This window comes from Lepidochelys kempii, chromosome 1 (assembly GCF_965140265.1).
Source record: "Lepidochelys kempii isolate rLepKem1 chromosome 1, rLepKem1.hap2, whole genome shotgun sequence".
In the NCBI taxonomy this organism is placed as follows: Eukaryota; Metazoa; Chordata; order Testudines; family Cheloniidae; genus Lepidochelys; species Lepidochelys kempii.
Window position 1 is genome coordinate 247,362,588 of NC_133256.1, and position 13,628 is coordinate 247,376,215.

Consider the following 13,628-nt stretch of genomic DNA (forward strand, 5'->3'; position numbering starts at 1 on the left):
AGTGCTGGTTCAGATAACCAGTTCAAGTTTTTTGTTTGTACTGTGAAACTCTTTCTTAGAAGATGAATAGGAGGGCTGAAATCTTGATTCAGCAAAACAAACTTTGTCTTGGTCACATATGTTATTATCCGGTCAAAAAAATTCCTTATCAGGGGAATGATAGTGCCTCACTTAAATGTGTTTAGATGCAGGTGTATTATCTTTGACCAGCTACAGTTAATTTGGTCTCAAATAACATTGGACTTTCTTGATCAATTAGATGAAGTTGACATTTGTTTTACTGCAGGCTTGGTTGAAAAATAAAACCCACTGGTGGTTTTTGTATACCTAGGTAAAATGTACCAAGCAGAATCAAGAAAAGTGCAGAATGTTTCAATATGCATTTGTTCTTGAATTTTTATACTTAATTTGTTCTGTACCAGGACTCCTAACCAAGGTATCTGCTCAATCTGTAGTGATCTTAGTACCGATCAGTTTCAACAGAGCCAAGTAAAACCATTTAAAAAGACTTCCCCATTGGGGAAAGCTTCCAAATGTTTTTCAAAGTTTTACTTCCAGCTTGCATTCATCACGATTCCCCTGGCCACTTCTAGATAATGAACTAAGAGTTGTGGATGCAGTTGTTTTATCCTAGTCATGGCCCCATTTGAAAGTCCCTTTTTAATATTATGCCACCACCTTCCATATAAGGTTAGATCGCAATCTTCTTTTTAAATTACTGTGATTTAACACGAAGGTATAAGTTGCCTGCTTTTACACTGCTTAGAAACTAAGTTTTTTACAATTTCTCGCACTCAGAGTTCAAAATAATTTAGGCAAAAAGGTGTTCAAGGCACTAACTCTTGCTCCCTTGCAGTTAACTAACAACTTGTGAAAATGTACAGGGTAGTCTGCCAGTGCATTCTCTATTCTAAAATTTAGAATTTGATACATTACTTTTTTTCTTCTGTGCATATTATGTTATGAACCTTCTGGGTTTTGCACAAGTTAGGTTTGTTTTTGTTTTGTTTTTGTTCTTGCCTCACAGTTTGCTGTTTGTCTCCAAGTTCTTTGAACACCACCCAATATCGCAGGAGGAGGCCTCCTTAGGAGAGACCACCCAAGCATCTGGATCGTACTCTTCAGTGCCCCCCTCAGATTCTATTGGGTAGGACTTTACTCGTGCTGCTTAATGACTTGACATTTTAGTACTGTTTGCCTTGACGTATTCAGAATACTGCTTCAGAGCCTCTTCGCTAACCTGTGTAATTAGGTCCCCATCCTTCTAATATTCGCACATGTGCTCAACTTTAAGTTCACCAGTAGTACCACTGATTTCAATGGGAACTAGTCACATGCTTAAAGTGAAGCATGTGCATAAATGTTTGCAGGATAGGGACCTTAGTTGTTGTACTTGTTTGCCCATAGTAATGTAGGCCTGGTCTAAACTGGAAAGTTTTTTGATATATCTTTAGTTTTTTTCAGTATAAATTGCTTTGCATCCACACACAAATTCTCTCTTTTTGCTTTATTTTGCATCTTATCCAGCTATAACTAATCTGCTTTGAAGCAACATAACTTTATTTCAGAATGAGTTATAGAAGTGTAAGGTTTGTATGGACACATCTCCATTTCAGATGAACAACACTGCTTCAGGTAGTCTTCCCACTACCATCCCTACCTGCACGTTACTACACGTCTACATTGGCCTGCCTGGTTACTGGTGTTTTGGGGTCCTCTTGACTGGATGTCACCTCTCTGTTTAAACACTGGCATATACCCATAGCCATCTGTTGTGATAAATTCACAGACACCAAATCCTTTCAAGCCATCATGCTCTGTACTTCTGCATGTTCCCATCAGGGAATGCTGTATTGCCTTTCCCTGTGGAGAGAAGAATATGTTTACTTTCATCTGTCCAGTAGTCACCGGAATGCCAAGATCTACCAGCAGCTAGCACAGCAAATGCAGGAGAAGGGGTACTCCTGGGACATGAGGCAGTGCTGTGCCAAAGCAAGCAGCTGATTCAGAATTACTAAAAATGCTAAAGATAAAAACAAGACCTCCCTTAATGCTCCCATCACATGTGTGTGCTATGAAGAGCTGGACTGAATTTTTGCCTTTTGAAAGAGGCCACCACAGAACTCCGGTATATGTCGACATCCGAGCCATGGTCTGTAATAAAACAGACACACCTTCGGAAACTACACAGGCAACGATGGACACCTGACCAGGAGGAATTTCCCCTGGGCAGCCAAGATCTCTTTAACAGAGACTCAGCTTGATACACCCCCAGGGGCCGTGCCAGAGAGCTAGGGTGAGAATGCTGCAGAGGGGATCTCATCTAGTAAGTATTAAGTGCTGTATTACTGTTATCCATCCCATTAGTTCCTGCTTAGGGGGATTTGGAAACCTTTCTTCTGGGTGCTGGATGTGCGACGCCATGTCTAGTGGATGCTGCTACAATGATGGCAGACGTGTCCATCCCTTTGCAGCACCCTTACTCCTTGGCTTACTCAGTTTTTTTTCTGGCCCCCAACAGCATGGAAGCTGGAAATACAAGCTGAAAATACAAATAGTTAAAAGTAGCTTTTCTCCCCAGGCAAAATATTTAATCCTATTCCCATAGACCAAAACATACCACACCACCTCTTCCCTATGCTGCTTGATGTTAAATTTCTCTATCTCTCAACCACCTCTGCCCCCACCCACTACCACCCATGTGGCACCACACAAGGTGGTGGCTAGAGGGCAGAGAGCAAAATGTAAAAACAAATTGCATCCAAGGCAGTTTTAATGTAGGGAAAGAAAAAGGAAGAAGTAGTAGAAAATTCATGTAAGACCACAGTTTAGTCATGGCCTTGAGCTTTTTCATATATGTGAAGGTAAACAAGATAAATTGACCACTAGAGGTTCTTTTAGGCATTTCATATTACATAGACTTGAAGGCATTTGTGGTGGCAGGCATTATAAAAGGCATGTAAGCTTTTCACAAAGCACGCATTTATTGCAGTACATTGCATTGGTAAAGCCAGTACAGGACATGCATCACAGCTGCAAAATTCTCTTTATTTTGTAGTGTGCTTTATGCTGATCAGATGATTTAGAATTAGAAATAAGACTTTTAAGCAAAGATAGTGAGATAGTTTGACATGCACATTACAAGACATTGCTGCCCTCCCAGAGACACTCATGTAGGTAATGCTTCACTCCAGCAAGCTCAGTGACCAATAACAAATAACAATGCTATATATCTTCCTGGTTGTCCTATGCTTTCTGAACATGCTCAGAGTAATACTCATCAACTTAAGGGCAGGCTGCAGGGTTGTACAAAACAATTAGCCTGTCCCATGGGAACACACATGCCTTCCATTCCCCTATCCCCAAACAAGCAAACACACATATACAAAATGTAAGGATAATTTTAATTTAAAGGGTGCTGCTACACCATATTGCAGGGGACCCCACTAGAGGGAAAATAACTTCAAAAAAGTATATATCCAGGCGTACCCCAGGTTGGGATGAACTCAAGGAAGTGGAATTCCAAAATTGAGAAAATTTGGAGAGAAGTAACATTTTGTCATTTTCGGCATGGTGGCTATTCTATTGGTATAGTAACTACTGGTATGGTTTCTCTGTTCTCCTAGCCTGTGGCATGGCACAGCCCACATCGAATGGGGTGTTACCAGTAGCTGAGTTCCTGGCAATCCTCTGAGGGAAGAGAGAGAAGACAAAGAAGATATTTGGTGACCTCGTGAATGAGTCCCAGCAGAGGGCAAAAAACCCTCGGGAACGGAGCGAAAGATTTGTGCTGCAGGACAGGAATGAGAGAAAGGACAACAGGGCATATGCTGAGGAGCTGTCAAGAGATCACATGGACTGACTGACCAGAGAAAGGGACATGCAGGAAAGAATGTTGGACATGATGCAGAAGGAGACAAGTTTGCTGGAGAACAATATTACGCTGTATTCATGTGTAACTCTCTAACCTAATCCTGTGCTGCCGCCTATTAAGATCACAGTGTACTGGGAGCCCCCTTTCATTCCCCAACTGCAAGAGAGAGACAGTTCCCTCACCATTCAACCCCCAAGACAAGGAGAGAACACGAACGATCCCCACCTACACGTTTTTGAGTCCCTATCTTAATAAACGTATATTCACTCTATACCTTGGTTACTTCTGTACTATTTTAATGCTTTTTAAGTTTGCTCTTTCTTGTTATGTGTTAAATCAGTAGTTTTGTTGACCATTGCACGTGTATCAATGACATTTTTAAGCCAGCTCTTCCTACCCATATGCATTCCTAATAAAATTAATTCACAAACTGTATATATTACATTGTATTCATTTCATTCAGTACATTACATGTATTTTCCTTACTTGCACCGTGTTCTCAAATAGCACATTGCACCTGTGACCTAGTTCCCTGGACCACAGGAACATCTGGTTGAGGTGTCCTTTCCGGCTGTTCATAATGTTCCAAAAGTCTCTCTACTGCCAATTTAACCACACCAAACTCATTAGCTACTGACTGGTACAATTGGAGTTGGTGACCTTCCATATGGCGGTAGCTACATACTTCTCCATGTTAAGGGGAGACTCTCATTGTGGTCCAGCATTGCAACTCCAGGTTGAGTTCTGCACAGATTTCTAGGAAAGTGCCCTTTTTCATCCTGAAAGTTTGCAGCACTGTCCCACCCCACCAGTGACTGGCTGGGGCCACAAGAAATGCTGCACCGAGTAAAGCCTGTCCCAGAAAATGTCATGAAGAAATAGCTGCAGAAGTAGCTGTTCATTCTCCAGTAGTATCTGCACACCATTGTTTGTGGTATCCATTTTATCCACGTGGAGGGAGAAGGGGTCAAGTCTGGCTTAAGGGGAGGGGGGCGTCTTGCCCTCAGCAGTGGGAGGCCCTGGGCAAGTCAGCCCTGCACTCATCCCACAGCAGCAGTTCTTGCCTTATAGGGTCTGAGCTTGGCTCCCTACTCTGGGTGATGCGACCGTGTGCCTAAAATGGGTTTTTTTCATTTTCTTTTATACATTATTTGTTTTATTTCGTGTTATTTCATATTTGTGAAAAACACAGGGGCGATCTTCCATCTCCTTCAAAGCCGCCTGCTTAATTGCCAATACATCTGGAGTGTTCTGTTTGTGTTAATTAGGGTTGCCAACTTACTTCTAAAAACCAGACCCCCTGAGGCCCTCCCCCCCCCCCTTCTTCCTCATTGTTTGGTCCTGTCCACCTCCCTCTGTTCCAGGGCTTGGATGGGAGTTTCAGCCTGATGCAGAGCCTGCTGCTTGCCTGCCCACAAGATGCAGGTACGAGGTGGCCCGGCTGGACAGGGGCTGGCAAGCAGGTTGATGACCTGGTGCCTCTGCCCAGCTCCCCCTCCACAGTAACAGGACTTTTGGAGTCTGGTCAGTACATTTGACCAGATGCTGCCAGGTCCCCTTTTCAACCAGAAAACCAGACACTTGGCAACCCTAATAACAGTCAGGAGCAAGGTGGTCAGCATCCTGGCTGGTTGTAGTTTGAAAATTTGTTTGAAACTTTGAAAAAATGGTGCTGGCTAGTAAAAAAAAAAAAACAGGCATATTATGAGATACAGTAAAAGGAATCATGGGAGTTTGACCCAAGTCCCAGAATTCCAGTAGGTATCTCACAATCTACCATGACAAATAACTTACAATGCATTGAGCCTCACACCAGAAAATTGTACCCTGAGATACCAGCCCAGAAAACGGTGCTTATTTTGAAAAATCATAGTTCTGTGTGGATGCTGTTTCTCACAGGCGAAGTGGGCTAAGCCACTTTAGACAAAGCAATGTTGGATACACTCTTTCACTTTTATTATATCTGTATAACTATAGTGAGGGAAAAACTATGTCAAAAAACCTTTCCTGGATAGACAAAGCCTTAAGCACATGAAGTCACGTTGGTGGGTGTAAGGAAACAGACAATTCATATTAAGACTTGAATCCCTTTGGTATTTGTACGGGGAATAGACTTTTAAAAGACAATTATATATTTTTTAAAATGTTTCCGGCATCTAGATCTTTTGAGAACATTGTGTGAGGAGCGGGGGGAGTTGTTCTGTAATATCTGTGAAATATTAGTTGTCATTTGCAGGTCTCCACAGTGGAAGACTGGAATATATGTATATGGGCCTGGAAAGACACTGTGCTGAATAATGTGGCAAACCTCCCAGTATGCCCAGAAAGAACTCTCTTCTCATATAGCCTGGAAACTGGGTGTTAACCATAGCCACAAACATCAGAGAAGCAGCAGACTTCCAGAATTTGGCACGTAAAGTACTGCCATCTTTTATGAGTCCTGGAAGTGCATCACAGCACCAGTTTGCTGCATCTGTGCCACTGTAAACAGCGCTTCTCATAAGAACATAAGAATGGCCCTACTGGGTCAGACCAAAGGTCCATCTAGCCCAGTATCCTGTCTTCTGACAGTGGTCAGTGCCAGGTGCCCCAGAGGGAATGAACAGAACAGGTAATCATCAAGTGATCCATCCCCTGTCTCTCATTCCCAGCTTCTGGCAAACAGAGGATAGGGACACCATTCCTGCCCATCCTGGCTAATAGCCGTTGATGGACCTATCCTCCATGAATTTATCTAGTTCTTTTTTGAACTCTGTTATGGTCTTGGTCTTCACAACATCCTCTGGCAAGGAGTTCCACAGGTTGACTGTGCGTTGTGTGAAGAAATACTTCCTTTTATTTGTTCTCTGATTTAGGCTACTGCTCCTTGGATTTTGTTAGCAGTTCTCCTCTCTCTCCCACCTGCTGCTGCTTCTCTCCTCCCCTTCCTATCAGCAGTATGTACCCATATTGGAGGTTGGGGTTTAGAGCTGCAGCTGAACCCCACACACACATAAGGTCACATCCCAAAGGACAATGGACTATCCCTTCTTCTTCAAGTAGTGTCTCTATGGGTGCTGTACTGTAGGTGTGCTCTCATCCCTGCGCTACTGATCAGAGAACTTTGGTAGCAGTGTGCATTAGGCCCGCACATGTGCTGTTCCCCATTATGCTCTGCCACAAGGCTAACCAGCGCTGCACGGGTGAACCCCCCTCAGTTCCTTCTCAACTGCCCCGGCTAGAGATGGAGCCATTAGCAGACCGTTCATTGGATCGTTATCTCTATTAGAATTCAAATAATTAATCCCATTCTTAGTTGTAGAGTTCCTCTAGTTTTTTTTCTTTTCTCTAAGAAAAGAAAAGAAACCTTTTGTCCCTTTGTCTGGGGACTTCCCCGGTTCAGGGTATGCCCAATTCCCTGGGGTTTAAGAGGCACCTCTTGTGCAAAGAGACCATCCCAGTAGCAGATAGACATTCCCGTTGCCTCGAGGAAAGCCACATTTCCCAAAAGTGTGGTCTCTGCCAACAATTAAAGTCCAAATCTCAGAAAGACTGAGAACTGAGACTAAAACTCCTCATGGAGGCAGCCCTCCAGCCTTCCGCGGACCTGTGCCAGGATTCACCCATGTAGCGTGAATCTTCCACACAGCCCTCGACATCTAAGGACTCTGAGTAAAAGAAAACAGCCGTGGACCCCTCACGTAAGGTTTCAAAAAAGCGAGCCATGGGAACCCAGAGTGAGTCTCGGGTTAGCAGAAAATGATCTCTGTCACGTTTGGTATCATCGGTACCAGCTGCACTGAGGCCATCTGGACATGGTACTCCTAGCTCATGAGGGTCTGGTGCAGCAAATACTGTTGATGCACCTGAGGGGCATAGGCACCGAAGCAACAATAGTGACAAAGAAAGGTAAGGACAGCGACCGTACCACCTCCGGGAAAATGCTGCTGGTATGGGCATTACTATTGGCACCGTCAATGACATGCCATCCGGCCTCAGAGCACTCGGAGCCCAGATTGCCAACTGCCTCCGTGCCATGGACTCAGCACTGACAACCATCGTTGGTACCAAGAATCACAGCACCATAAGAGTACAGACACTTAGAGGACCTCACGGATATCTGAGGTACCAGAACCTCCCCTGCTTGGTAACCAGGGCCCCAGTACTGAGTTTACTTTGAACATGGGAGTCTCCACCAGTACCATGTCATGCACTTTCATTCTCTAGTGGAGAATCGGATAGCGAGGAGAACCACGCTCCTTATAGTGTCCGTTACCAACCTTGGCCCCCTCACTCATACCCTTCATCTGCTCCTCAACCCCTATGGTATGGCAAACCATGGGCCTAACCACCGCCACCCTTTCCACTGCCCTAGTGGCCCTAATGGGGTCCCTGGACGGCATACAAACGCCATGTCTCCAGAACATCTAGTGTGACACCTCATGAACCTTTGAGGCGCTCTCCCTCAGCCACAGTATCCAGAGCCCCTGAACCTCCTGAAGGGATCATGAAAGAAGAGGTGGTCAGATTTGAGGAGGAGGTCACACTACATCTCTTCCTCCTCTCTAGCCATGGCAGTGATGCCTTCTCTGCAGTCTCTAGCAAACGACTTCAGGCTATTTCAAGATGTAGCAAAACGGGTGACAGATGCTTTGCAGATACCTCTTGAAGAGGTTAAAGACACCCATCATAAACTGCTGGTCATCTTGCACTCCTCCTCTTCCTCCAGAATAACCCTCCCCATTAACAAGGTCCTTCTGGACCCATCCAAGCTTATATGGCAAACTCCATCATTGGTCACGCCTACCTGCAAATGGGCCGATAAGAAATATTATGTCATGGCTAAGGATACAAAATTTCTTTTTTCCCATCCCCTCCCTAATTCGATTGTTGTGGATGCAGTGAACTCCCTAGGTCCTCAACACCAGGTTAAGTCCACCCCTTATGACAGTGACTGGAAGCGTCTCGACCTATTTGGGAGAAAGGCCTATTTGTCCACCACACTGTAATTTAGAATGGCAAATTATCAGGCCCTGACAACAAAATACAATTACATCAGTTACTCCAAGCTCAACACATTTATTGATCAGCTCCCGGGATCACACCAGGAACAGTTTCATGCCATTGTTAACGAAGGACAACTGGTGGCCAAGACAGGACTGCAGTCAGTGCTTGCTGCAACTGAGACAGCAGCCCAGTCCATTTCTACAGCTGTTGTTATGTGGCGAGCATCACGGTTGCACTTGTCCAGCTTCCCTTTGAGGGCAACAGATTTTTTACCGAGAAGACTGACGTGTCCCTCCATACTCTCAAAGATTCTCGGGTTACTCCTTGGTCATTAGGGATTTATATACCTGACAAAAAAGAACCTCAACATAAATCCTGCACAGCACACTTTCCAACTCAGTGCTACTATGAGCTGCAAAAGAAAAATCCAGATTTTCGAAATGCAAACCGTCAGACCCTCAGTCTTCCTCTTCACAACCATCCGCCTCAAAACATCAGTTTTGATGCCTTGATCAGGGCGCCGAGAGACCACTCTCCTCAACACCAACTCCAGCTAGCCAACCTGTCGCATTCATTTGGGTGCCGCCATGCTCCGTACCACAACTGGGAACAAATAACATCTGACAAATGGGTTCTGGAAATCATCCACAATGGGTGTACAATCTATTTTACCTTCCTCTCTCCTCCCCCAACACCCTTCCCCATCCCTCTTCAGGGACTCTTCTCATGAGAGTCTGTTTCAACAAGCAATAGATCACCTCCTCCACGTAGGAGCTGTGTCTCAGCACCTATGAGGCAAAGGTTTTTACTCTTTTTATTTCCTGATACCAAGAAGAAGGGAGGTTGGAGACCCCATACTGGACCTCAGAGCACTGAACAAGTTTGTCAAGGCTCAAAAATTCAAGATGGTCACACTAGCAGTGATTATTCCATCTTTGGGACAGGGAGATTGGTTCTCAGCCCTCAACCTACAGAATGCCTATTTCCACATATCAATCTTTCCTTCTGACAGATGATTCTTCAGATTTACCCTGGACCAGGATCATCACCAGTACAGAGTATTCCCCTTTGGTTGCTCATCAGTTCCGAGAGTATTTTCCAACATCCTCTCCATAGTGGGGAGGGGATCATGATTTACCCCTACCTGGACTATTGTCTCCTCAGAATCATCTCCTTCGACGAGGCTCTTCAGATCACCCAAACAACTGTGGAGTTGTTCAGGGATTTGGCCTTACAGATCAATGTCCAAAAATCGATGTTAGCCCTGGTACAGTGCCTAGAATTTATAGGAGCCAATCTCAACTCATCACAGGCGAGGACGCTCCTTCCACAGCACAGGTCCACAACTTGTCCACACTCATAGATTCAGTACAAAACAGCCCTCAAATATCAGCTAGACACTGCCTTCAACTTCTGGGGCATCTGGCTGCAGGCAGGTCCCTGATAACTCATGCCAGGCATCACATGAGGTGTCTCCAGGTGTGGTTCTGCTCCGTTTACAGGCTGAACAGAGACAGGCTAGACAAACGTCTGTCACTGTCGTCCAAAGTCGAACACTCCCTGGACTAGTGGTAGGACCCAAGAAATGTCTGCACAGGAATCCCCCTTCTCGCAGACTTTCCCATCATTAGTACTCACCACTGATGCATCCCTCATAGGATAGGGCGCACATGTCAACAACCTCATGACACAGGGCAAGTGGTTATCCATGGAGACATCTCTTCACATCAACCACTTTGAACTCAGAGCGGTCAGATGCACTCACTTCCTTCTGCTGGCAAGAGGTACACATACAAGGGTCATGACAGACAACGTAGCGTGCATGTACTACATTACATGAACAAGGGGGATACCAGATTACCCTCCTTTTGCACAGAACCACTAAAGCTATGGAACGTGGTGCCTTTCCCACAGTGTCACAATATCAGCGTGTGTGTTACCAGGAGTGCAGAACACGACAGCAGACAGTCTCAGCCACAGCTTCCCACACGAGCACAAATGGGAGATGAACTCAGAAGTACTACACGACATATTCAGACGGTGGGGGACACATACTATAGACTTAATCACCACTTACCTGAACAAGAAATGTCCATGCTACTGCTCCAGGGCAGGCCTTGGACAACACTCCTTAGGGGACGCTCTCCTTCTCTTGTGGGATAAGGGCCTTCATACATCCCTCTATTATTAAAATTCCTGTTAAAAATAAAGAGAGGGAGCAAATGTCATACTGATTGCTTCCACCTGGCCGAGACAGCTGTGGTACCCTTACCTGTCACAGCTGGCAATGTGTTTGCCAACACCTTTTCAACCCAGTCCATACCTTCTCTTGCAGAACGAAAGACACACTCTCCACCCCAACCTGCGGATACTCCGGCTCAAGGCCTGGCTCCTTCATGGTTCAGCACATAGAAAGATCCTGCTCTGAGAAGGTTCAGAAAGTGTTACTACACAGTAGGAAATCAGCTACTCCTCAGAAGTACCTGTAAAAGTGGACTGCATTTCAGATTTGGTATAATTCCAAGCAAATTTTCCCCACATCTGCTGCTCTCCAAACGGAAATCAGGGCTCTCTCTTAGTTCACTGAAAGTACGCCTTGTGGCCTTTCATCAACAAATAGAGGGATACTCAGTGTTCTTGCATCCAACTGCAAAATGATTCCTCAAGGGCATAGTAAATCTTTTCCCCTAACTCAGGCATCCCACCCCAATGTGGGACCTAGAACTTAGAGTACTGAAGAGCCTGACTAGGCCACCCTTTGAACCCACGGCCACTTATTTGCTCACATACCTGTCAATGAAGACAGCATTCCTGGTGGTAATCACCTTGGCGAGGAGAATAGGGGAGATATCTGCACTGATGGCTCACCCCCCTTATACAGTATTCTTTCTCAGACCACACCCGAAGTTCATTCCCAAGGTGACTTTGGTTTTTCACATGAATCAACTGATTCGTCTCTCAACTTTTTACCCTAAGCCTCACTGGGATAGCAGGGAGGCTGTACTACACATGGTTAGAAGGACTCTGGCCTGTTACCTGGACAGGACAAAGACCCTTAGGAAATCTCCTAAGCTCTTCCTTTCCATTGCAGACTCATCAAAAGGTACAGCAATATCTACCCAAGACTCTCAAAAAGGGTCTCAAACTGCATTAAACAGTGTTATGAGATTTTCAAGATCATTCATCCATCTGAAATCTGTACACATTCCACCAGGTCAATTTCCACCTCAGTTGCCTTCCTCAAGAATGTCCCTATTTTGGAAATCTGCAGAGCAGCCACCTGCGTGTTTGTACGTACCTTGGCAGAACATTATGCAGTTACAGGTGACTCCGCTTCTGATGCCAACTTTGACACTGCAGTATTATCATCCATAATAGATGCACTTCCAAAGCCCCAGCCCTCCATTGGGGTACTGCTCATGAGTCACAGCAGAGCACCCATAGGGATACTACTTGAAGAAGAAGAGGAAGTTACTCACCTTGTGCAGTAAAGAAGTGTTCTTTGAGATGCATGTCCCTACGGGTGTTCCACGACCCACCATCCTCCCCTCTACTTTGGAGTTCTTGTCAGGGACTGCAATAGAGAAGGAACTAAGGGGGGTTTGCCCAAGCAGCACTGGTTAGCCTCATGGCAGAGCACAGTGGGGGTCACAGTACACATGCAGGCTGAATGGACACTGCTACCAAAGTTCTCTAAATCAGCAGCTCAGGGACGCAAGCACACCCTCACTGTGGCTCTTTGGGCTAATGTTGATTTCTAATTTGACTCCTGAACCACTGAGGTCTGAGTACCATTGTCTTAAAGTAAATGATGCAAGCGATCCTAGATGGGAAAACTCAGGGTCCCTTATTCCCTTGCGAATGTTCCCCAGAAGGAAAAGAAAATCAGGACAGATCTTGCTTACCTGATGCTTAGCTTTTTGGAGAAAGGTAGTGAGTGCACAATAATTTAGTTGAAAGAAGCCATCTATTTCTAGGGCCTATGCTAAACTGTATATAATCCCTAATGAAAAATGGGATAAATATGGCTCTGCCCATAAGGTAGACTTCAAGATATCCTCCTTGGGTTAAAAATAAAAAAAGACCCTGTCTCTGTTGAGGGTGCTGTTTCCCCTAAAGATCAGTGAATAAAAGATTAGAAAGAATTTATTTAAAGGGGACGGTGATAGAACCTTGTTGGTGCTGCATGCTGCTTTGTCCTTTGCCTCCACTTCTAAAGCCCTTCCCTATCCTAGCCTTTGTGGATGTGGTTAACTCATCTATCAGTCTCCAGACTAGAGGACTGCTGTTATGAGAAGATATATTTACAATTAGTTCAAATTGACTGTTACCTGCTATCGAGTGTGCTGTAAGTGTAAAGTTACCTTTGAAGAAGAAAAGCAAGCATTTGTCATTGACTTTTTGCCTAAATCTATTAAATCTTACCAACAGACCCAGCAATGATTGACCTTTAATTGAATAATAGTCAAATATTGATTTACTACCCTTATCTAGAGTAGCAAGATAAGTGACATCTTGCCTTTTTATTAATAAAAAGATAGGCACATATGGATACTTTCTCTGTTAAGTAAATGACACAGGACTCCACATATCAAAGGTTAAGGTTTTAGCGACATTTTAATGACCTGTAACAGCTACTTTTCCTCAAAAACTGGTCTAAATATTCTGAACTGTAGGTTTCAGGTCAAAACTCTACAATTCAGTGATTGTAATATTTATAAGTAATTTTTAAAATATTTAATTGTTCTAAGTGATTTGCTGAAGACAA

The 13,628-nt window shown here is 44.5% G+C and overlaps 1 protein-coding gene across 3 annotated transcripts in view; it reads left to right on the forward strand.

Annotated features, from left to right (window-relative positions):
- BRAF (B-Raf proto-oncogene, serine/threonine kinase) overlaps positions 1-13,628 on the forward strand; it is a 119,306-nt gene that overhangs the window by 68,233 nt on the left and 37,445 nt on the right. For all 3 annotated transcript variants that reach the window (XR_012156060.1, XM_073322392.1, XM_073322400.1), the window contains exon 7: positions 1,028-1,147. Coding sequence is in view for 2 of the 3 variants with exons in the window: in XM_073322392.1 (XP_073178493.1) it covers positions 1,028-1,147 (120 nt within the window). In the remaining variant the exon portion in view is untranslated. The remainder of the gene's footprint in view (positions 1-1,027; positions 1,148-13,628) is intronic.